Genomic DNA, 24069 nt, shown 5'->3' with positions numbered 1-24069 from the left:
GGATGCTGAATCCAGGAAACTGCTGGGGTTTGCGGCAGAGAGGTCTTCCCATTGGGAGAATCGGCAGGTGGAATTGTCCCTTGCCAGAGGGCGATGGGGAAGGGCTGCGGCCACTGGTAACCGGTTGCGGTGGGGCAGAGCGGGCCTTGGGCCCCACCGCACTTAACTGTGGCTACACCTGGCCTTGGCTTTGTTTGTGACGTCCCATCTTTCCAAGCCCTTTGGACCTTTCTCCCCGTTTGACAGATGGGGAAACTGAGGCCATACGTTGCTTTGAGATGTGGCTGGAGACTGAGCCAGATCTCCTCCAACAGCATCCTCTCCCAGGAGGGGGAGCGTTACAACCCCAACTTCAACCCCATCACAGAGATGCTGAGGCAGTGGTCGGTGCAGGCCCCAGGGGAGCCAGAACCTGAGCCGGCGGGCGAGGAGCTGTGGGAGCAGGAGATGGAGCGGCTGTGCTCCTCCCAGGAACCTCTGCGGGTGCTGCCCTACGCCATGGTGGACAAGCGCTTCATCCGGTGGGTGCCCGGGCACCCTGCTGAACACAGCGGAGGAGGAGCAGTGGGGGTGGGGAGAGGATGCACCTGTTGGATGGGGGGGTGGAAATCACCAGCAGTGGGAAGACTCCCTGGCCCAGGGCACTGCTCTGCCTGGCCAGGTGGGCATGCTGGGTGACTCAGGGACCCCTCTCATCACCACTCCATCCCAGGCAGCTGCGGGAGCCCGAGGGGGTGAAGACCTCATGCTGGCAACAGTGGCGTCACAGGCAGCAGACTGCAGGACGGCGCCTGGGGGAGGCAGCACGGCGGCTGGCCCGGGGCTGTGGGCTCTGGGAGGGGGCTCTCTACGAGATCGGGGGTAGGACCCGAACCCCAGTCCCCACCTCCTGCCTCCCCTCTCTGGAGTCTCAATGTCTAGTTTAGAAACCAGAGGAGGGCATTATCCCCCTTGCCATTGCACCCCTCCACCCCCACCAACCCACCCCACCTTCCTCACACATCCCCTCTGCCCCCAGAGCCACCCTTCAAACCTTTATGGATGATGGCACCCCTGGTGGCTGTTAGAGGTACTGCTAGGCCAGCCTCCAGAACTGGCCGTTACACTGAGGTCCCTGTGAGGCTAGTCACCCACAACCCACAGCCCTCAGATTATCAGCTGGGCCCACGGCTCGGCGCCTCCTGACCCACCTGCTGTTCCCCGCAGGCCTCTTTGGCACCGGAATCCAGTCCTACTTCATCTTTCTTCGCTTCCTGCTGCTGCTTAACCTGCTGACCCTACTTCTGACCACCAGCTTCGTCCTGCTGCCCCTGACCTGGCTCCGCCCCCCTGACAGAGGACCTGCTCTGAACTTCAGTGAGTGCCTGGCCCATGGAGGGAACAGTGCCCCCCGAGCCCACCTGAACCCTGGGGGGCCTGGTCCACTGGGACAGCCCCAAACCTCTGTGTCCAAACCCTGGGCATCGTCCTGCTTGGATCCAGCCCTGAGGCTCTACTCGATCTCGCCTTTTGCATGACAGGCCTCCTGACATGCCCTCAGGACCCTGCTTAGGCCTTCTGAGGTTGGAGGCTATGGAGTGAGAGGGGCAGAGTCTCACCTATGCCTTGGGGACCCTTCCCTATTGGACCCCTCTCCCTCCTCGACAGCCCTCCAGTGTCCTGGTGGCCACCAACCCCAGACTGGTGTTCCCAAGTTCAACAATCTACTCTGGAATGTTTTAACCGGCAGGGTGAGTGGGTCTGTACTGGCTGTGGACCAGAGAGGCTGGGGGACCTGGTGATCTAGCCTCAGGGAACCCCAGTCTAAGAGGACCCTCACCCCTCCAAGGGCACGTTGGCTTCTAGGGAGACGGTCCTCCACAAACAGGCTGGCTGGGTCAGTAGTGGGGTCAGAGAGAGGCTGAGGCCACTGTGCACAGCCCAGGCCCATGGACATGTGCCCACGGCCCTCAGAGCCCAGCTGGGGCGGGGGTTTGAAGGACAAGAAGGGAAAAAGTGTCCAGGATTCTGGGATAAGCACCACCCTACCCTCATCCCTGGAAGCCAGTGGGTGGTTACCAGGCAGGCCCCCGTGTTCCAGTCCTGGCTCTTCTTCCAAGCTGTGTGTCCTTAGGCAAGTTGCCCAACCCTTCTGAGCCTCTGTGAAATGGGGATACTCTTATTCCCTACCTGATGGGGTTACTGTGAGGGCTAATGTGTTAACAGCAAGAAAACACTTAGCACACAGCCTGGCTCAGGTGTCATCATCTGACATCCCCAGGCCCTCAACAACACCTATCTCTTCTACGGCGCGTACCGAGCGGGGCCTGAGAGCAGCTCAATGTACAGCATCCGCCTGGCCTACTTCCTGAGCCCACTGGCCTGCCTCCTCCTCTGCTTCTGTGAGATTCTACGGCGGTGAGAGCAGAGCCCCTGCCTCCACCCCTTTCCAGGGGGTCTTCCCTGATCACCCTTCCTTGGCGTGGTACCCCCAAGCTGGCAGGGAGTCCCTGCCAATGGAGGTTCCAGGGCCGGAACTCTGCATCCCCAGCTGCAGACCTCAGGAGCGGGGCCACCGCTCCTGTGTCCCCACCCCCCCACCCAGGCCGAGGCCAAAGGCTGCACCTAGGGTTGCCTGGGACTTCCCACCCCAGATCAGAGCCGAGCCGAGGCTGAGCCCTGGCCTCCTGCCCCCTCCAGGATGGTGAAGGGGCTGCCTCAGAAGATGTTCCTGGGCCAGGACTACAGGTCACCTCTCAGCGCCAAGGTCTTCTCTTCCTGGGACTTCTGCATCCAGGGGCAGGAGGCAGCCAACATCAAGAAGCATGAGATCAGCAACGAGTTCAAGGTGCGTGTCAGGATGTGCATGAGTGTGAGATGTGAGTGTGAACGAGTGTGAGAGCACGTGAGACTGTGTATGAGTGTGTGGCTTGAGTGTGGGAGCGTGTCTGTGTGTGTGTGTGCACACACGGTTTTCCAGCTGGAGGCGGGGGCTGTGCCGTGTCTGGGTGTGAGCACTCACCTGCACGGTACTCTGGGGGTCCTCTAGGTAAAACCAGCCCGTGTGTCCCCGCCTCAGCGTCACCCCAACGTTGCCTAGAGCCTGGCAGCCTTTCTCCCCATGCACACTGACCTGGGGCTGTTTGCCAGCCCCCTCCCCTTCCACCTGGGCCAGCCCTAACCCGCCTGTGCCCCTGCCCCTGCCCCCATGACAGGTGGAACTGGAGGAGGGGCGTCACTTGCTGATGGTGCAGCATCAGACCCGGGCTCAGAGGGCCTGTCACCTGCTCACCTACCTGCGGGTCAACATCCTCATCGGGCTCCTGGTGGCTGGGGCCATCAGTGCTATCTTCTGGGCCACCAAGTACTCGCAGGACAACAAGGAGGTGCCAGGCAACTGACATGCATTTATTTAATCCTGGCCAGACCTGGGGGAGGAGACGGGATGGTCCCACTTTGCAGAAGAGGAAACCGAGGCTCACAGAGGTTAAAGCAATTTGCCCAAGGTCATAACCAAGTCAGACAGGCTCTACCTGTGGATACCCCCTGCTGCCATGCTGCCACTGGGAATAATCCGTGGGCTTCCAGATTCTGGGCCTGCACCAGAGTTACACTTGAGGGGGTCGTAGGGAATGGGGGAGCCGCTGGGGGCCCTCCAACCCGCGGCACCCCCTTATCCGCTTTTCCCCACAGGAGTCCCTGTTTCTGCTGCTCCAGTACCTGCCCCCTGGGGTCATCGCCCTGGTCAACTTTCTGGGTCCCCTGCTGTTTGTTTTCCTGGTCCAGCTGGAAAACTACCCTCCCAACACTGAGGTCAACCTCACCCTTATCTGGTGAGTGACACCTGGGGGGTGACAGGTGGGACGGAAGGTGGAGGGCATGGAAGGGCAGTGTCCTGCCGCCTGTCTTGGTTATCACCTGGCATCAGGGGTCCCGTGCAAGGGAAGGCAGGCAGCTGCTCCCACACACAGTCTGGGGGGCCCCAGTCTAAGGTTCTCCAGTCCCCACCATCCAAAGCAAGCCAGTGACTGTTTTTGCCAGGGCACGTCGGGTACCACAGTCACCCACCTAGGAACACAGCTCCCTCCCATGTGCCCCGAGGGTTTACACCCCTCACCTTGACACCGTCATGTGACCTGTGAAGTTAGGACCATCCTCATTGCCACTGGATAGATGAGGACACTGAGGTTTGAAAGGGTCAAGCGCCTTGGCCAAGGGAGGCTCCCCATGCCTGCTGGGTACAGGTTCAAACTCAAGTTCAAACTCAAGCCGTCCTCCGCCCCCAGGCTCTGCTCTGTCTCCTCTCCCAGGACTCGGGTCCTGCCTTGGACCCACCCACCCACAGGACCCCCCACACACACCAGCTCCAGCCCAGGTTCTCTTTCCGTCTGCCACCCACCCCTCACTTGGCAGGGTCTGCTTTTCCTTGGGCTTCCCTGGCACAGAAGCTGTCCGGATCCCATTCTGCGTACCTCCGAGGTAGATCGTGTTTGGTTTGAAACTTGATTTTTGGAATGGGTAATAGCACGTGCACATGGTAAAAAAAAAAAAAATTCAAAATGTTCAAAAGGATGAAAGATAAAAATAAGCCCCCACCCACCCCTGCCTTCCTCAACACAAGAACCACTGTTCCCAGCCAGGCTCTGTCCGTGCATCAGCCTTGAAAGTCCACACTGCATGGGACTTCCCTGGCGGTCCAGTGGTTAAGACTCCGTGCTTTCAATGCAGGGGACGCGGGTTCGATCCCTGGTTGGGGCACTAAGATCCCACATGCTGCGGAGTACGGACAAAAAGTTAAAAAAAAAAAAAAAAAAAAGAAAGAAAGTCCACACTTTGATATAACGTGCAGGCAATCGTTTGGGGTTAGGCCACCCTACCTGTGTGATCCAGTTACATATTATTCAGGAGTATGCATGCACGTGTTTGTGATATATGGACAGTGTAAATGGACTAGGGCATTAATAGGCCTTAGAAGAGAGATCTCAGCTGCATTAATGATATAAAAGCACGTATGTGCCTGTGAATCTCTAAGCTGGGTGTGGGGGGAGGATGGCTGGACTGTGCCGTGTTTCCCAAACTGATGTAAACAGAACCTTTCTCCTGTGAATCATCTGGAGACCAAGATTCTAGGGAACGCACTTTGGGAAACATTGCCACGGATGGAGCAGTTTGGAAGGAGGCTGGGCTCTGGGTTTCGAGGGGGCTGGGCCCGGGAGAGACTTGAGCTCATGCAGATGTCAGCCACACCTGTGTCCCGAGTAGATGTGCCATGTACCTGGGCTCCTCCCCTGACACAGCCCCCACCCCCTCCCCTAACCCCCAGGTGTGTGGTGCTGAAGCTGGCCAGCCTGGGAATGTTCTCCTTCTCGCTGGGCCAGACTGTGCTGTGCATCGGCAGAAACAAGACCAGCTGTGAGTCCTACGGCTACAACGCATGTGACTACCAGGTGGCCGGTGACTCCATCAGGGCCTGTCCCTCCTGTCCTCTGCAAAGCCCCACCTCTTTGATCTCCTCGTCCTTCTCAGGGTCTCACCTTTGTGAGAGGCTGTGGGCAGAGTTGCCCACCCAGCAGTCGCCTCCAGGGGGCGCCATTCACATCACATTCTGCGCTGTGCAGAGAGGCCGCCCAGACTGTGGGCTTTGTCTGCTCAAATCTTATTCCAGGCCCGGGTTTTAACTTAGCATCATATCAGACTCCAGGCAAGGCTCCTAGACCACAGAGTCCCCAACGGGTGGGTGAGGGGCGGTTGGGGACCGAGGGTAGTGACAGATGCCCCCTCTGACCAGTGCTGGGAGAACTCGGTGGGGGAGGAGCTGTACAAACTCAGCATCTTCAACTTCCTCCTCATGGTGGCCTTCACCTTCCTTGTCAGCCTGCCTAGGAGGTGAGCCACGTGGGGACACTACAGGGGTGGAGTGGGCATGTCTGGGGGTTGCCAGTGGCCACAGCCAGGGGTGAGCAGTTCTACACGCATGTTTCCATGTGAGTGTGTTATGGTCCCCAGCCAGGACCAACGAGGTCCACACACTTCTGGGTGGTGGGTACCTGTGCATTCCCCTCCCCCAGGCTGCTGGTGGATCGGTTCTCGGGCCGGTTCTGGGCCTGGCTGGACCGGGAGGAGTTCCTACTGCCCAAGAACGTGCTGGACATCGTGGAGGGACAGACGGTCACCTGGATGGGCCTCTTCTACTGCCCCCTGCTGCCCCTGCTCAACAGCATCTTCATCTTCCTCACCTTCTACATCAAGAAGGTGAGGGCTCAGGGGCTGGGAGGGAGCAGGGCCGCACCTGTGTGGGCACCTCCTGCTGCTGCCCCGCCGGGCACCTCCCATCTGCACACTGCGCTGACGGCCCCTGTGTCCTTGCTCGCTCCCTAGTACACCCTGCTGAGGAACTCCAGGGCGTCCCCTCGGCCATTCCGCGCCTCCAGCTCCATCTTCTTCTTCCAGCTGGTGCTCATCCTGGGCCTGCTCCTGGCCGCTGGGCCCCTGGGCTATGTGGTCAGCAGGTGAGGGGAGCGGAGGGGCTGAGGCTGCCAGGCCAGCAGCTCGTCACCCGAGCGCTGACACCGGCCCTCCTCTGGTCTCTCCCCAGCATCCGTTCCTCCTGGGACTGTGGCCTCTTCACCAACTACTCAGCCCCCTGGCAGGTGGTCCCAGAGCTGGTGGCCCTCCGGCTTCCACCCGCTAGCCAGCGCATCCTCCACTACCTGGGCTCCCACGCCTTCAGCTTCCCCCTCCTCATCCTGCTCAGGTGCCTTTCAGGGCAGCAGGGACCGAGGGAGGGGGCACCCCCAGCCAGTCTCATGGGATCTGGGGTCCAGACAAGGAGAGCCCAAGGTCGCAGGGAGCCAGGGGCCCAAGGGCAAGTGGCCTGGGGGTTGCCCTGTGCCCCTGGGCAGCCCCTGAAGGCCCTCACCTGTAAAGCGGGCACTTTAGGTGACCACTGGGGAAGCACGTTGCCTGGTGCAGACACGCTGTGGGCCTGCCGCGGTTGTTATTCTTACTGCCGTTTAGAGGAGAGGGGCTGAGCGACCAGTGGGAGGAAGGAGAGAAGAGAGAAAGCGGTGTCTAGGAACCTGGAAGAGAGAAGACCCCGGGAGGTGGTTTTTAAGAGACTGGGGTGGGGAAGGAGGAAGTAGAGGGCTGACTGACCTAGCATCCCCGTCTATCCGAAGCCTTGTCCTGACCGTGTGCGTCTCCCAGTCCCAGGCCAGCGCGATGGCCATCCGGGGGCTCCGGAAGCAACTGGTGTGGGTGAGTGTCCGCCGGACGGGGGAGGGGTCCCGGACTGCGGGCAAGACCCTGTCGGGAGTGTGTCCTCAGGCCGCGGATAAAAGCGGGGAAGGTGGAGGGAGGGAACCGGTGCCTCCGGCCGGGAACCAGGCAACAGGAATGTGGCTCTAGGCTTGGGGACCCGGTTTAATGGGAGCTTGCGCTTGGGCTGAGGTAGGAGGTGAAACTCTGGTGGGGGCGTGGTCTCTGGCCAGGCTGGGGCGGGACCTGACGGGGCGAGGCCTTCGGCTGGGGCGGGATCGGGAGGGGCGTGGTCTCTGGCCCGGCGGGGCGAGGTCTAGGGATAGGGCGGGAGATTGGTGGGGCGGGGCCGTAGCGGGGGCGGGGAGGGGGAAACTGGTGGGGCGGGGCCTCGGAGCTGCTACTGCGAGGTCGGCCGCTTCTCCCGCGGCCGCTGGTGAGAGGAGGCGCCGCTCGTAAATCGGCCTCTCGCTCCCCGCTTCCGCCCCAGCAAGTGCAGGAGAAGTGGCACCTGGTGGATGACCTGTCGCGGCTGCTGCCGGAGCCGGGCTCCGGCGACTCTCTGGGGCCTGAGTCCTCTCACTCCCGAGGTTCGCGCCCGAGATCCTTCTGCCCCGGATTCCCGTGCCCGGGCTCCCCGGGACCCAGGGCCCCCAGGCCGGAGCCCTCCCTTGAGGATCCCGCCGGGTTGCGCGGTGTCCAGGTCCCCGCCCGTAGATGCCGCTTCCCCAACGGTTCGGAGCTGTAGCACCGACCTCCACCACTGCCCGGAGCTTCCCCAGGGCCCCGTGTGCAGCTCCCCACTTCCTGCCCCCTCGCCCCACGCTCGTGAGCCCTGGTGACCACCGACTCTCTCAGTGGGCCCTCCAGCAGGGTGCCCCAAGGTGGGGTGCATACACCTAGGGGCATCGATCAGAAAATATGGGAACTTGTATTTATATTTTTTTCTCAATCCTTAAAAGTTTCTATTTTTGTTGAATGTTTTATAATATGCATAATATGTTAGTATAGTAACCCATGAATGCAGTTTATAAATACACATCCATTGGCAGTGCTCAGGAATTGTTTACCCTGGGTAGTACCATCATAAAAGTTCAGAGACCTCCACCTGCGGGAAGGGGAAGGCCTGGCCGCAGGGAGAGCAAACAGTGGGGGCTAACTGTGCTCTGACTGCAGGCACCCTACACAACCTCCTGTAATTCCTCCTTCACGTGTGAGACCACTGAGACCCACAGACGTTATGAGTCAGCAAGGGGCAGAGCTCAGATCTGACCTGCATCATGAGACACTCCGAGTGTGGGCCCCGGGAGGTAGCGGAGCCCGCTGCCCAAGAAGGCAGGGCTGCGTCCAAGATTCCCAAGCCTCCGGTGCCAAGGCTGCAGAGGTTCTCAATCTGTGGTTCTCAGCCTCGGAGAACTCCTGAGAAGCCCCATCAGATGCTGGCCCTGTGCCAGCGATTCTGATGTAATTGATCCAGGTGCAGCCAGCAGCCAGGCATCTGGACTTTCTAAAGCTCCCAGGTGACTCTCACTGGCAGCCAGGGTTGAGGATTGCTGGCCTAAAGAGCCCTCAGGAGGGAAGGTCAGGAGAAACCCCAGGACGCGCTTGATGAGGCTCTACTTCCAGCAGCAGAAGGCCAGCGCCTGGCTGGATTCCCAGCCTGGACACGGCATCTGGGCGGCTCTGGCCCGGCGCCCTCAGTCCAGGGGCTTCACGTGGTCATTGGAGTCTTGGCTGGTTCAGCTCCTCCTGTCGCTGTCCCTCTCTCTCACTCACCCAGCATCACATGACCCATCCGCCTGTCAACAAGTGCCAGGCCCTGTTCTGGGACGGGTGATGAGACGCGGGAGACACGGGGAGCTACGTGCTCAGCTTGGGGAGGGCAAACAGCCTGCCCCAAAGAAGGTGACACACGTTGTTAATTAGCAGCTTAGGGTCAACGTGTGGTCCCGACCAGCAGCACCAACATCACCTGGGAACTTGTTAGAAAAGCCAGTTCTCAGGCCCCACCCCACCTCCTCTAAGGGTGGAGCCCAGCGATGTGGTTTAATGAGCCCCCGGGGGTGATGCTGTTGGGTGTGAAGTGGGAGAACCTGCAGCACTGAGGCATCCAGGTCCTTCTCATCACCTTCACGTGCCTTCAGAGAACCAGCCAAGTGCATCACCGGATGTGAGGGGGACAAGCTTTGGGACCTTGAAGAACTCAAACTCGGGGCCTCAGTTTGCTTGACCAAAACCTGGGGATGACACCACCCTCCTCTGCGTGGTTGTGAGGACTGAATGAGCAGTTACTTATATAGTGTCCTTCCTGGGAGAGCAGTTGAGGCCCTATTACAACATGGTCATTGGCCTAAAGGAGCAAAGTGGGAGAGATGGGAAGGGACCCTGATGGCCCTGTGACCGTGCCGGCCCAGCAAGGCAACCTGAGGCTCAGGGGGGAGCCATCACAGTCAGCAGGAGGGTTTTGTGGAGTGGGCGACTAGCGGGGCCTTGGGGGAGGGAGGACTCAGGAGATGAAGGCAGAGGAATGGCCTGAGCCAAGGTGTAGAGACGGGCCAGGCGGGCCTGAGCTGCGGAAACTGGGACTGAGGCCTCTAGACTGGGCTCTGGGGCCCACGAAGACAACCAGAGTGAAGGCGGAACCGGCACACCTGTGGCTGGGCTTGGAGAGCCCGGGGGTCGGGTAATGTTGAGCCTCTACCAGTAACGAAGAAGACACACGTGGGCAGGGAGAGGCCCATGGGGTTATTGCAGTAAGTGAAGCCAGGGTCTCTCCAGGTGCAAGAGCCCAGTGCAGGTGCAGGAGGGCAGGAGCCCCAGTGCCTCCACCTTGGGGTGGGGGGGGGGGGGTCCTGGACTCTCCCCACCCAGCCCTGAGAGGGCTCCCAGCTACTCTGGCCAAGGCAGCCCAGCACAGATTCCCACCCAGGGGACCCTCCCAGGAAAGTGACGCAAGGGGGTGCTGGTAAGGCCGTTTATCATAGAGGAGACTGGCCCTCGGTGGGCAGAAATCACGAAATGTCAGTCTAGTGGGTGACAGGAGAGCTTTGAGGACACCCTGACTCCGCTCCATCTAGGTGACCTGGGCTCACCTGGGGCAACATACTCAGTGCTGCCGCACCTGCAGCCTGTGGAGAAGAGGCGCAGAACAGCCCAGAGAAGCAGCCCTCATTTGATGGGGCACACAGGTGACGGCTGGAGAGGGGTAGTCGGGGTGAGGCAGTGAAGATGCCCCCGGTCCCACCAAGGCCTGGGGGAACTGTCCCTCGAGTCCACCCACCGTTCTCTGCTCTAACTCTGGCTCCCCGGACACACCGATAAAAGGGGGAGGCTTCTCATGAGCTGCCTCACCTCAAATCAGAAGCCCCGAGCACAACGTAGAGGAAAAACCTCGAGCTTCTGGGACTTCAGGCAACAGATTGCCCGCAGCTGAGGGGGCCTGTCTGACTGCCTTCAGCCATCAATTCCTTCCATGCACCCCTCCCGGCAGAGTGAGAACAGACTTTCTGGAAGGGAATTTCGCTAGGAAAACTAAGAGAAGATTAGCTTTTGCCCAAATGCAGAGAGGTAGGTGGGTCCCCAGAGCACATCCCCAGGGGTGCAAGTCAGGACTCTGGGTGGCAAGGGACAGATGCTGATTCTTGCCCACTGAGGAGAAGGGACCACCGAGGTGACAGACAAAGCTAGTCCTCAGGGGAGCTCCAGGACACTGTGCCCAGGCTTGGGCAGGGTCATCCCCCCAGACCAGCTTCACAACACGCCCAGGCCTCAGTGGGTGCCCACACGGGCCTAGGGGCCCCAGGGCAGGGCTGTAACTGGCCTTCCTTGGGTCAGGTGCCCGTTCCTGGGCTGTGCTGGGGGGTGTGAGTGCCACTGACCTGTGAGGCTCTCTAGGAGAGAAGAGCCTGCACAGGAAGCAAATTGTTCCCTGGGGGCGGGACATCTTCCCTGAGGAAGGCACCTGTGTACAAATCAAAGCTCCACGTTCAGCCATAGCAGGAGAAAAACGCATGCAGCTGTGTCAGTGTATAAACAGGGAGTGTTTCAATAAAGTCACTTCATTCATTTAAAAAAGAAAAGCCTCTGTGGGATTGGATGGGTCCTAGTCCCACCTTACCTGCTCCCTCTCTTCTCTCTGCCCTGAGCCCCCAGCCCTGAGGGGTCCAACCCACCAGTTCTTCAGAAGGACCCTCATGATTACATCAGGCCCACCTCGATAATCTGGGATAATCCCCTCATCTCAAAATCAGCGGCTTAGCAAGCTTAATTCCCCCTTGCTGGCTACCATAACATACTCCAGGGTGAGGACATGGACATCTTCTACGCTGGGGTCCTACAGCTCGGCAGTGGTGGCGACTGTGAGCCCTGGTTTGGCTCCAGGCCCCTCCTAACTCCCTGGGGGTGTGGGGAGAGTCGCTGTCCCGGGCCCAGCCCTGGGGCGCTGTGGCATCCGGGTTATCTCCCCGCTGCAGTCACGCACCCACCCAGGGAGCACCCAGAGGCTCTGGTGTGGAGGTGGCCTCGCTCAAGGAAGCTGTTGCTCGCCTGGCTGAGGGCCCCACGCGGCAGAGGCATGAGAGTCCTGCTGCTGCTCTGCTTGGCTGCGCTAGGTGAGCTGCCCAGGGACATCGTGGGAGGGGGCCACTGCCAGGGCCTTGAGGTGGCAGACTCAGGGTCCAGGGGTCTAGGGAGCACAGGAGAGGTGGGGCCCAAAGGCCCAGACACCTCTGGAAGCACAGGACAGAGAGGGGAAGGTTTAGGCTTGAGTCTCAGACCAGCCAATTATTGCTTCACCATTCTGGGCCCACTCTTTACTCATCTGCAGAATGGGCTGATGATACGAAATGCTCCGGGCTCCAAAGAGCTTCTGTGAGTGAAGGTGCTTGTGGAGTCCTGGGCCTCCTTCTGGACTCAGGACGAGGCTCTCTGGGTGGGCTCTGGCCTCCCCTCCACCCTGGGCTCTCCTAACCGCCCTCCTCTCTCTTACAGCCACCAGCAGCTCCGTGAAGCAGGAGAAAGGTGAGTTTCCCAGCATGCTGGAGGGCGGAGTACCCCCAGATGGGGACCCTGGAGTCAGAGGCCCCACCCACGGTAGAGGCCTTGGCCGGCCAGGGGAAGGGTGTCGCGAGTGAGTGGCATCTGCTGCTAGACCACTGGACGGTTCTGGACCTCAGCCTCAACCCTGCAGGGCCCTGGAGGGCTGGAGAAGAGGCTCTGCAGGAGGTGGGAGTGGGCGGGACAACAGACGGACGGTGGGGAGAGTGACGCAGGGCAAGGAAAGTGCTTGGCTTCCCCTTGGGCTGTGTGTGTGTGGCGGGGGGGAGGGTATTACCAGCGGAGGTGGGCAGAGGGCGTGTCCCCGGGCAGGTGTACCCCAATCACTCTACCTGAGTGCCTGATCTGTAGCAGAAGCCCCTTGGGGTGGGTGACCCCAGGGCAGGCTGGGGGCATTCTGGTGGGGTGCCTTGGCCCAGGAGGAGGGCGAGTGAGAGAATGAGGAAGTCCAGGCTCCCCCAACTCACCCCTCCCCGAGGTCCGGCAAAGGGGAAACTGCCTGACTCTCAGAGGCAGCAGGACGGCGTCAGGGCCCCTCCCTCCACCAGCCACCTGGTGTACGAGCCAGGGAGAGGGGATGCTCCTGGTGGCCGTCTCTCCTCAGCTTTTTTTTTTTTTTTTTTTTTTTGCGGTACGCGGGCCTCTCACTGTTGTGGCCTCTCCCGTTGCGGAGCACAGGCTCCGGATGCGCAGGCTCAGCGGCCATGGCTCACGGGCCCAGCCGCTCCACGGCATGTGGGATCTTCCCGGACCGGGGCACGAACCCGTGTCCCCTGCATCGGCAGGCAGACTCTCAACCACTGTGCCACCAGGGAAGCCCCCCCTCCTCAGCTTTTGCCGCCTCCACCTTTCCACTCCCCTTCCTTCTCCTCTTCCCTGCCCCCACTTGCGGCCCTGTGACCCTTAAAGTCAAGGTGGTCAGTCACCTCCTCCTCTCCACATCTCTGCAAGGGCGGCTGCCTCTCCTCTGGTCTCGTCTGCACCTGTACCTTTCCTGGTCTCAGGGCTGCAGCTGCAGCCGCCTCTATTCCACTTAACGGTGGGCCTCACTTGAGCGCGGCAAGGGCTGAACTATCATTTCCTTATTTGCTTTAAAAACAAACACATCATGGTGTTTCCGCTAAAAGGAGAACAGCGCTGGGCCCTGGCCTCTGGGTCTCCAGGAAGTACTTGGGCAGGGCCGGTCCACCCCCCTCCGGCCCCTGACTTCTGCTCAGACTCTTGCCCAGCAAGTCCTGCTAACTAAACTCCTAAGGAACCGACTGACAAATCATTCATTCATTCATTCATTCATTCATTTATCCAATCATTCAGTAATTACTGGTTGAGCATCTGTTTGGCGCCAGGTGGTGCTTGAGGCCCCAGGATGGATATATACAAGGTGCAGAAACAAAACAGAGATCCCTGCCCTCACGTAGCTTACATTCTAGTGGGGCCGGAGGGACAGATGGTAATAAAAATAAGCACATTCTACAGCGTGCTAGAACGTGATAGGTCCCAGAGAACAGCAAGCAGGGAAGAGGGGAGGGGAACATGGGTTGGGGGTGGGGAGGGAGGGCACCATCTACTAGGAAGTCATCACTGAGAAGGGGACACCAGCAAGGACACGAAGGAGGTGGTAGAGCAGGATGTGCCTGAACAAGGGCCTGCGTGGCCAGAGCACAGGATGAGGTGGGGGGGAGCAGTGTTGAGCAGGGGGCGCCCTGTGGGCATAGCAATGGGAGGGTTTGCAGCAGAAGGCTTGACCTGATTTACTCTTCCCGGGGTCATTTTGGCTGCTGTGTTGAGAAGAGATGGGATGGGGATGAAGGATAGAATCCCAGAGAGCCTTTAGACTGTTCCCGGGATCCAGAGGAGAGACTGGGTGATAGCCAGGAGGCCTGGCAAGGTGGTCAAGGTATATTCTGAAGGCCTTTGCTGGTGGATGGGATGGGATGGGAAAGACAGAGCTGTGGAAGATGACTCGGGGGTTTTTGGTCTGAGCAACTGGGGACTGGCAAAGTCAAGGGCAGCCTTACAACTGATTACTAGTAATGGGAACAAGAGGTTGGGCCTGGGTGTTAAGATTTTGGAACGTTTCTCTGTATGTTTTGAAATCCCCAAGAATCATGGCAAGTGCAGTATTGAGTGTAGCAGGAACCAGGCACAAGAATCTTCAAGGGATGGTGGGCATGTCTAGGTAATTGTAACCCAGAGGGGCAGGGTGCAGTGTCTGAAGACATGAGGCTCAAGGCTGCTGTTTAGGGAGGGAGGAGGGAGAGTGGTCCAGGAATAGCAAGAGGATGCCCGCCCTCGCCATCCCAGGCCAGTGTTGGGAAGGCGGTGAGGACCCCCCGCCACCTGAGATACCACTGGTGCAGGCACTGCGCGGGGGAGGGGAGGCTGGTTTCCATTAGGTGTAGAAGGTGAGATGTGAGAGGAAAGCTGAGGGTTATGGGATTTGGTGCCAACTGAGCCTACCAGCCTTCCAGAGGGCGCAGGGGGAGGTGGGACGTAAAAGGGGACTTGCAGAGCCCTAGAAAACGTGGGGCAGGAGGATGAGGGTGACCTGGGAGCCTGGGGTCTCCCGTGGGGCTGCCATGAAAGAAGACAGTGTTCGGGGTGGGGGGCTGGGGCGCGGCCGGTTGAAGGACAGATTCAGAGTGCATACAAAGGAATCTTGATAACTGTCCCCTCCCCCCCACTCCTGAAACCCGCTTCACTTGTAAGGGGGCTGTGCTAGTTTCCTGGGGCTGCTCTAACGAAGTACCACACAGAAATGGATTCTCTCCTGGTTCTGGAGGCTTCATCTGAAGCCTCACCGGCGGGCTGTGGTAGTCCTTGGCGCTCCCTGGCTCGTGACAGCATCACTCCAAACTCTGCCTCTGTCTTTACGTGGCCCGTGTGTGTGTGTGTGTGTCTTTGTCTCTTCTCTTTAGGGCCCACCCTAATCCAGCACGGGCTACTGAAGTCCATCTGTAAGGACCCCATTTCCAAATAAGGTCCCATTCACAAGTACCTAGGGCTAAGGCTTGAATACATCTTCTTTTTTGGAGGACACAATTCAACTCTCAACACATGGGCCGTTCGTTCAACCCTCATCAGATCCCTGGGCCCGAGCTCAGGTCTAATGAATTGGGCCTCCAGGGTTGGGACTCCAATCTCCAAGCTTCTGGTTTATCACAGAAACAAGGTAGGGAGAGGTAGGGGTGATCCTGAAGAGCCTCCGAGCCCAGCTGGGTGGCAGCCCACTGCCCCGGCCTGGGCACAGCCCTAAGCCGCTCGCTCTTTCTTTAGCGACAGTGGGAGGCTCTGCACAGCCATTAGATCACCCCAGCCCTGGCCTGGCTCAGCTTCTGGTTCCCAGGGTGTCCTTATCACTTCATCAAATTCTGAGTGTGCCATCCTATCTTCAAATGTTCAGACACAGATGATGAATTTGTAATTAAATGATAGACCACTGGTTATGGGTGGGCTAGATGCATAAACTAAATAATCAAAAGGAAAGACCCACACAAGTCTTGTTAGAACAAAAAGTGAATGCTCTACCCTGTAGGGCACTAAAAAAGAAAGTGGCTCCTGTCTGTGAACTTATGTAAATCAGGCTTCTATTAATGGCCATCGAAACGGAAATGAAGGTGGGCCAGCTTTTTCTTTCCATTTTTGTTAAGTCAAGGTCCTTTCCCCACAGTGAAGGGAGCAAAAGTGTCATCACCCTGAAGCCTGGACCCGCATTTCCCCAGGGAGGAAGATTTTGGCCCCAAGAGCCGTTGACCGTTGGGCCCCAGAGTCACGTTGACGAAGTTGTTGGTAGCAGTTTGCAAACTGGTGCCCTGGAGAGTAGATTAAACTCTAGATAGAGCTTTACTTAACTTCAAAGATTTTGCGTGAAGGTGTATTTGAAAAACAAATAGTATGAAGAAAATGGGGGTTCTCACGAAGTTTAGAAAGAGGCGCCGATGAGAAAAGATTTGCGGTGTCTGAGCAGCCGTGGGCCGGGAGAGAATCCTGATTCTGCAAAGCCACTGCTAGTTGTCTAGACCAGTTTCTCAGCCTCGACACTACTGCCACTGGGGCTGGATAATTCTGTTACGGGGGTTGCCCTGTGCATCGTGCGATGTTTAGCGACTGCCCTGGCCTCTTCCCAACTACATGCCAGGAGCACCTCACCCCCCACTGGCGACAAACAAAAATGTCTCTGGACACAAAGGTCCCCTGGAGGCAAAATCACCCCTGGTTGAGAAGGAAATACGCTTAGCAGTCAGAAACTTTAGGATTCCTAGGAAATGTCTCAGAAGAACATCGTATTCTAGTTTCTTCCAGTTCTCTGCTCAGTGAGCAGTTTTCTGATCGCAGCATTTCCGGAGCCAGTGTGCCTGGCAGGGCAGGGATGAGGAATGAGGTATATGATATTTAGATTTCATACACCCTTCTCTCTACCCCACCCCCGGCCCAAGCATCCCCCCCTACACACTCTCCTTGAAAAGGCAGGTAAGTGCCCACCACGAATCATCCAGACTTCTCTCCCAAGCCCCCATTCAGGAGGCATCTTTGTTTAATCGCGATCGCTGTCTTGGAGAATTCAGTGTGGGCAAGATCAGACCAGTAGGAAGATCTTACAGATGTTTTCTGCATCAAAATCGACTCCAGGATCTGCCTACAAAACAGAAAAATTACTCCCAAGCAGAGAGACGGTTTGGATGGATGCATGCCTGCTGGGAGTGGCTGCAGAGTGGGTCTTGGTCCTGGGTCCAGGGAGGAGAGTCCTCTGGGTGCTGTGAGCATCTGGTCTCCCGGTTCTTCTGAAGTCCTGCCTTTCCTAAGCGGCCTGTTTCTCTACTTCCATCCAACCTCTCCAAGTTTAGGATCCCTCCACTGTAACATCTCTCATGGTCTGGGTCATACCCACCTGCCCTCTTCCTTCTGACTGTCCCTTTGAACCAGATGTTGACCTGTCTGGGAGCAGAAGCCTGGCCACCACCCCTGCAGCCCACGGCGTCTATGCCATAGGCATTGTCACCACATAACTAATTAATTGGCCAGAAGGCAATTTCACCGTATGAATATAAAAAAATTAACAAAAGAGGGACATCTAAAAGGACATAAGGAAACATGAAAAATGAATTGAAAAAGACTTTATTATGAAATCGAAAATATATTAATATATTTAAATGTGTGTAGATTCATGGCAATACTGCACAAATAACTGATTTTATTTTGTGGGTTGTATCTAAATCACTTGTCTTCCAAGTCTTTCGTTCATAGGATTTTATCCCTCCCCCCACCTTTTTTTTTTTTGCCTGTTGATTCATCTTCTCGTTCTGCATCACACTTTTTCTTTTCTTTAAATTTATTTATATTTATTTATTTTTGGCTGCGTTGGGCCCTTGCTGCTGCATGCAGGCTTTCTCTAGTTGCAGCGATCAGGGGCTACTCTTCATTGCAGTGTGCAGGCTTCTGATTGCCGTGGCTTCTCTTGTCGCGGAGCACGGGCTCTAGGCACGTGGGCTTCAGTAGTTGTGGCACGCGGGCTCAGTAGTTGTGGCTCACGGGCTCAGTTGCTCCACGGCACGTGGGATCTTCCCTGATCAGGGCTCGAACCCGTGTCCCTTGCATTGGCAGGCAGGTTCTTAACCACTGCACCACCAGGGAAGTCCCCACTTTTTCTTGTTTACTAAAATTTCTTCCTTCCTTAAGAGAGGTATCAGTTCCGGGACTTCCACATTGGAAGGCCAATTAGTTTTGCAGTGAAAATGTTGGCAGTAGAAATGCCTGTGGCAAAGATGCATATGGCAGAAATGCTTGTGGCAAAGGTACCTAGAGCAGGACTGGATGAGGAAATCTCTGACCTCGGAAGGTGGACAGGCCCTAGATGTCTCCAGGCCACTGCCCAGTATCAGGCCTGAACGCTGGGCCAGCTCATTGGGTGCCTGGCCCACTCTGTACTTTACTTGTCCCCATCATGGGAGGAAATCCCCAGCTCCAGGGTGTCCTCAAGGAACGCTGGGGCCACAGGACTCAAGGTTTGCCCCTTTATCACATAAGGAGGTCCCTGAAAGGAGCGGATGCCACGCTTCAGCGTGCAACCTGAGAGCAACTGCTTCGTTCAGCCAACAGATAGTAACTTTCTGGCCAGGGATGCGGTGATAGGCAGGACCAACAGAGCGCCTGGCCCCTGCAGCAGGGGACAAAACTGTTGACTCTAGAAGTTGAAGCCAGTGTCAGTCCTCCCACCCGGTGCTCCATATTTCTCCGTGCTTCCTACTCATGTCCTGATTTCAATTTCTCTCTATAGTAATGTTCTGAGCAGAAAGAGTCTAAATCCAAGAGGTAGACTTTTCCCGCAGCAGTTTCTTTTTTCTTTAAAAAATTGAGGTGAAATTCACATAACACAAAGGTAACCATTTTAAAGTGATAATTCAGTAGCATTTGGTCCATTCACATTTCCCAAAAGGAAACCCCATATGCATCAAGCAGTCACTCCTTGTTGCCCGTCTCCCAGCCCCTACTAACTACCAATCTGCTTTCTGTCTCTGGGGATTTTTTATTTATTTTTTTATTATTTTGCCACACTGCGAAGCATGTGGGATCTTAGTTCCTCGACCAGGGATCGAACCCGTGACCCCTGCAATGAAAGCGCAGAGTCCTAAGCACTGGACCACCAGGGAATTCTCTGGGGATTTAAAAAATTCTGGGTAGGGCTTCCCTGGTGGCGCAGTGGTTGAGAGTCTGCCTGCCGATGCAGGGGACACGGGTTCGTGCCCTGGTCCGGGAAGATCCCACATGCTGCGGAGCGGCTGGGCCCGTGAGCCATGGCCGCTGTGTCTGCACGTCCGGAGCCTGTGCTCCGCAACGGGAGAGGCCACAGCAGTGAGAGGCCCGCGTACCGCAAAAAAAAAAAAAAAAAAAAAAAAAAAAAAAAAAAAAAAATTCTGGGTATTTCACATGAATAGAATCATACAATATGTGGCCTTTTGTGTCTGACGTATTTCATTCAGCATAATGTGTTTTTCTTGTTTCTAAAATTTATTTATTATTTTTATTTTTGGCTGTGTTGGGTCTTCGTTTCTGCGTGAGGGCTTTCTCTAGTTGTGGCAAGTGGGGGCCACTTTTCATCACGGTGCGCGGGCCTCTCACTATCGCGGCCTCTCTTGTTGCGGAGCACAGGCTCCAGACGTGCAGGCTCAGTAGTTGTGGCTCACGGGCCTAGTTGCTCCGCGGCATGTGGAATCTTCCCAGACCAGGGCTTGAACCCGTGTCCCCTGCATTAGCAGGCAGATTCTCAACCACTGCGCCACCAGGGAAGCCCCAGCATAATGTTTTTAAGGTTCATACATGTTGTAGCAGGTGTCAGTGCTTCATTCCTTTTTATGGATGAATACTCTTCCGTCATATGGATGGACCACATTTTGTTTATCCATCATCCATTGATGGACATCTGGGCTGTTTCCACCTTTTGGCTGTTGTGAATAGTGCTGCTGTGAACATGTGTGTACAAGTATCTGTTAGCGTCCCTGTTTTCAATTCTTCTGGTATATCGCTAGGAGTGGAATTGCTGGGTCATATGGTAATTCTTTAATTTTTTGAGGAATTGCCAAACCAGCATTTTTCTTAAGGTGCTTGATAAACATTGGTTTCCTTCTTCCTCTTTGGACTGTCTCATCTTTAAGAGACTGCCTAAATTTTATTCATTGTTAATCTGAATTCAAAATTAACTGGGTATTTTTAGCTGCTAAGTCTGGCAACCCAGAATATACCACATGAAAATAAAACCAAATACATGCATGAAATTGTATGGTATACACTGCAAGTAGGGTAGAAGCTCAGACGTGAGGCGGAGGGAGTAATCCAGAAGGCTGCCTGGAGGAGCAATCAATCAGTTAGGCCACTAGGCTCATTAGGCATGTGTACTGAGGGAATTGGCTAGGGAGAGGGCATTAAAGTCTCCCAGCCACACCTGTGCTCCCGCCCTCTCCCACCCTGCCAGAGCCGGTATCCCAGCTGCAAGCTGACTTCACCCTGTTGGACAGGGGGTCAGGCCTCAGGGTAGAGGTGTTCTGCCAGGCATCCTCGGGCAGCCCACCCATCACCTACAGACTGGTCAGGAGGAACGGGCACATCCACATGCAGCAGACTCGGAACCCTGGGCAGCCAGCCAACTTCTCCTTCCCACTGAACCAGACGTCGGCCTGGTTCCGGTGCCAGGCTGAAAACAACATCAGCGTCCAGCACACTCCCTTCACGCTGGTGCCCCCAGGTGAGAGGGCCCCTTGGTTTCCAGAGGGGAAGCTGGCGCTTCTGAGTAGGTCAGTGGGAGGTGCCAAGAGCAGGGAAGGTGCCCTGACACAGCCATGCCTACCCTGGCCTGGCCTAACGGAAGTCCAGCCCAGCTGCCTCCCCGCCTCCTTCACAGGAGAGCTGCCCCAGGGACCCACCTTCATGCTGGCTGGCTGCCTCATCTCCATCATAGCCATCTTTTCTTGGAAACTGAGCCGGACCAAGCAGATCAGGTAGGAAACGGGTGCTGGATGTGGGGGAGGAGTGAACTGCTGGTGGCCTACGTGGATCAACGGGGGCCCTGGCTTGGCAAAGCCGGTGGTGGTCTGGTAGGGCAGGGCTGCCATCGGAACCAAGCAGGACCCTATGGGGCTTTCCCAGGACAGACCCCTCCTCCATATCTTCTGCTGTAGCTCTTCTCTGAAGTACCCAGATAACAGTATCTCAGGCATATTTCCTGAATTTTTCAGATGCTAAAACCCACGACCAAATGGAAGAAATTAACTACTTGAGGATCATGAGCTCGTAGCCCAGGGGCCTTCTGGTGCCTAAGGATTGATAATGGTAACCTCTGTGACACCAACCAATCAGAGAATTGATCACATACCCTGTGACTCCCCTCTCTCACCTGGCCTATAAAAGTGCTTTGCTGAAAGCCTTCGAGGAGTTCGGAATTTGGGGGGGCATGAGCGCCCCCGCTCCGTTCTCCTTGCATGGCCCTGCAATAAAACTTTCTCTGCTCCAAACTCCAACATTTTGGTTTGTTTGGCTTCACACCAGGGCAAAGAAAGGGCCATATTGCTTATGCACGACTTGCAAAAGCTTACTCAGGGCCTACCGTGTGCCAAGTGCCCATGGGGCGCGTTGGCGGCTTTATCTGACCCTGACCATGCTCTAGCCGCCTTGCCGTGGAGTCCACTGCCTCTGGGTGGGGCTCTCTCCAATGCTCCCTATTGGTCTGAGGAGGATGAGGTCTCCAGGGCACCAGGGTGGGCCAGGGGCTTCTGCCCTCCATGGAAACCCTGTCAGTCTTTCCAGCTGGTGACCGGAGGCAGGGGCCGGACCTCCTGGGGTCCCCTCTCCAAGGCTATTACTTCACTGACTTGTAAAGTGACCAGGGCCTTTGTGCTGTCCAACCCTGGGCACCGCAGGCCTCTGTGTGCTCCACCTGCCTGGCCTTTGGCAGCGGTCACCTCTGCCTCCGAACTTCTCACCTCCCCTGGTTCCTAAGACACTTCTGTCTCCTGGTCTTCCTCCCTGCCCCTCTGGTACCAAAGCTGTCTCCCCAGAATCACACCCCTGTCCCTCCCTCGAATAGAAACAAATTACTCTTATCTAAGTTTCAGGAGGAAGCAGCAAATAGAAAAAAAACAAGAACCAATTAGAACCAACTAGGCTCAAGATGGCGGAGGATTTGACTTCCAATAGATCTAGAGCCTTATTACACGCTCTATACGTTAGCTAAATGACACACCCACCAGCACCAGGACAGCTGGTGATCACCATGATGATGACCAGAAAAGCCCCTACAAGGACTGAAAAGGAGAGTTGCATCAGTTCCAGGTCCAAACCACACCCTGTTCTTGGATAACTAATGAATATTCCTCCCACTCATTCCAAACCCTCCCTTTTACTCCAACCCTCCTATGTATTTGGTGTCTCCACCTGAATTGGGTTGAGTTGATTTGCAAACTAGGTTCCCACTTCTCCATTCTTTGGCCATTGAAGAAAGCTGGTGCTCTTCCAGTCTCAGCATCCATTTTGTTATTGACTGAGCAAATCAAACCTCACTGGCTGAGATAGGGGCTCTCAGCCCGAGCTAGGACCCCAGTGTGGGTTTGGTTGACCAGTTCACTAACACCTGGCCAGCCTCTTTGGTGGGCTTTGTCCAGGAGTCCTTGGCACTCTCCTTGTCTTACCTCTGTGCCCGCCCTCCCAAGTCTGTCCCAGAGGCTAGGCTCACGGGCGAGCCATGTCAGCTCTCTGAGCCTCAGTTTCCCCTTCTATAACAGGGGGTATACAGACCAGGGGCCAGTACTTGGCCTCCAGGTGATTCAGTGCCCCCACCTTATTTTGTGGTGTTACTAAGCCTCACGCCCCTCCTCCTGCCCAGGGCACTGATGCAGTTGCCACCAATAAAATTCCTGGAGGCCTTGGGAGGGGGTGGCTGGGAGGTGTGCTGGCTTAACCTGGAGTCTCAACTCCTTTGTCATCAAGGTCGTGACCAGAAGACGCAGGCTGGGCAGAGTCCCCAGGAGAGCCTCGGTCCTTGTCCCTTATAGAAGGACCCACCATTTGAAGAAATGAAATGAAGAAAAGAATGAAGAAAAAGCCCACCAGCCTGGATTCTTGGAGCGCTGGTGTTCATCAAATACTCATGGTGCTAGTTTGAGGGTTTTAGGATGGGGGGAGCTGTAGGGGGAAGGAGAGGTCCATAGGAGGAGGGGGCTCTGTGAGGGCCCCTCTCCTCACCGCTCAGCTGCTCGTCACCGTCCATCCAGGTCTGGGAAGACGGTGGGGTAGATGTGAAGGCCCAGAGGCGCCAGCCCACCCAGGGCCACTGCTTCCTCCCCCACCCCTGCTCCCCTCTTCCCTGGAGTGGCACCCCATCTCCTGGTGGCCCAGTCCTCTGGCTCCACTGCTCACCTGTCACCGTCCCACTCACCTGGAGGACTCTGGGCCCCACCTGGCCAGCACCCCCTCATTAATCCTTACCTGCAACTATGATGTCAGGGAGGAACTATGAATTCCTCTCTGCCGAGTCAGCCTGAAGCCCCTGGAGAACCAGCCCCCCTCCCCACCCACACACACCTAGAGCCATCCCCGTTTGGACGCTCTGAACCATTTCCGGAAAGAATTGTGTTAAACTCTGCCCCCTGCCGGCCACCCTGGGAACTTCGTTTCTGTCTGCACACCATCTTGGAGCCTGGAAGTCGGCCCTACCTACGCACGGCCCTACATGGCCCGGGGGCCGGGCCCGGCTCGGGAAAAAACTGGGAGGGGCGGTGGTCTCGACCACATCCCAGGCTTAGCTCCAGAGAGGAGGAAAAGGTGACAGGCCATGCAGGAAGGGGTCCAGGCTGTGGCCTGGGGTTTGAGTAGAATGGGGGAGAAGAGAGGAGGTGCGTAGGAGCCTGGGTCTTGGGCAGGTGGGCCCAGACGGCGTCTGGCGGGGCTTCCTGGGGGCGGAGGCGGGAGTGCAGGGGCAAAGAGTGGCTGGAGCAGAGGGGCGGGCCCTCCTTGCGACCCTCTCTTCCTGGGGACTCTCTGGCCCTTTCCAGTCGCCCTGCGGACCAGCATAGCAGAGGGACGAGACCCCGGCCGAGAGGTGGGCTGGACAATGAGTCCGCGGCCGCTGGACGGATGTCGGCCGCTGGAAGCGCAGACCGGGCTGTCGGGGGACCCCTGCCGCTCCTGCACCGCCGCTCGCCTTGGGCGGACTTTGCCCTCGGTCCCTGGAGCGGTGCTGGCCACGCCCCTGGGGAGGAGCCGGGCCGGGGGCGGGGCGGCGGGCTGGCTCCT

At 57.0% G+C, this 24069-nt stretch overlaps 2 protein-coding genes across 2 annotated transcripts; both read left to right on the top strand.

Moving 5' to 3' along the window:
• The first annotated feature begins 369 nt into the window (after positions 1 to 369).
• On the top strand, positions 370 to 7984 carry TMC8 (transmembrane channel like 8). Its single transcript, XM_060081850.1, has 15 exons — positions 370 to 521; positions 713 to 861; positions 1207 to 1356; positions 1648 to 1730; positions 2261 to 2397; positions 2680 to 2827; positions 3195 to 3365; positions 3673 to 3812; positions 5303 to 5426; positions 5768 to 5865; positions 6048 to 6231; positions 6358 to 6488; positions 6575 to 6733; positions 7158 to 7236; positions 7727 to 7984. The coding sequence occupies exons 1-15, from the start codon at positions 370 to 372 to the stop codon at positions 7982 to 7984; spliced, it is 2163 nt and encodes a 720-aa protein (XP_059937833.1).
• Positions 7985 to 11545: 3561 nt separating this feature from the next.
• C18H17orf99 (chromosome 18 C17orf99 homolog) lies at positions 11546 to 23070 on the top strand. Its single transcript, XM_060082707.1, has 6 exons — positions 11546 to 11594; positions 11709 to 11846; positions 12226 to 12327; positions 20258 to 20527; positions 20684 to 20780; positions 23049 to 23070. Exons 1-6 carry the CDS (start codon positions 11546 to 11548, stop codon positions 23068 to 23070), a joined length of 678 nt encoding a protein of 225 aa, XP_059938690.1.
• The last annotated feature ends 999 nt before the right edge of the window (positions 23071 to 24069 follow it).

This window comes from Mesoplodon densirostris, chromosome 18, assembly GCF_025265405.1.
Source record: "Mesoplodon densirostris isolate mMesDen1 chromosome 18, mMesDen1 primary haplotype, whole genome shotgun sequence".
Lineage (NCBI taxonomy): Eukaryota > Metazoa > Chordata > Mammalia > Artiodactyla > Ziphiidae > Mesoplodon > Mesoplodon densirostris.
This window is presented reverse-complemented; position numbering and strand designations above follow the sequence as displayed.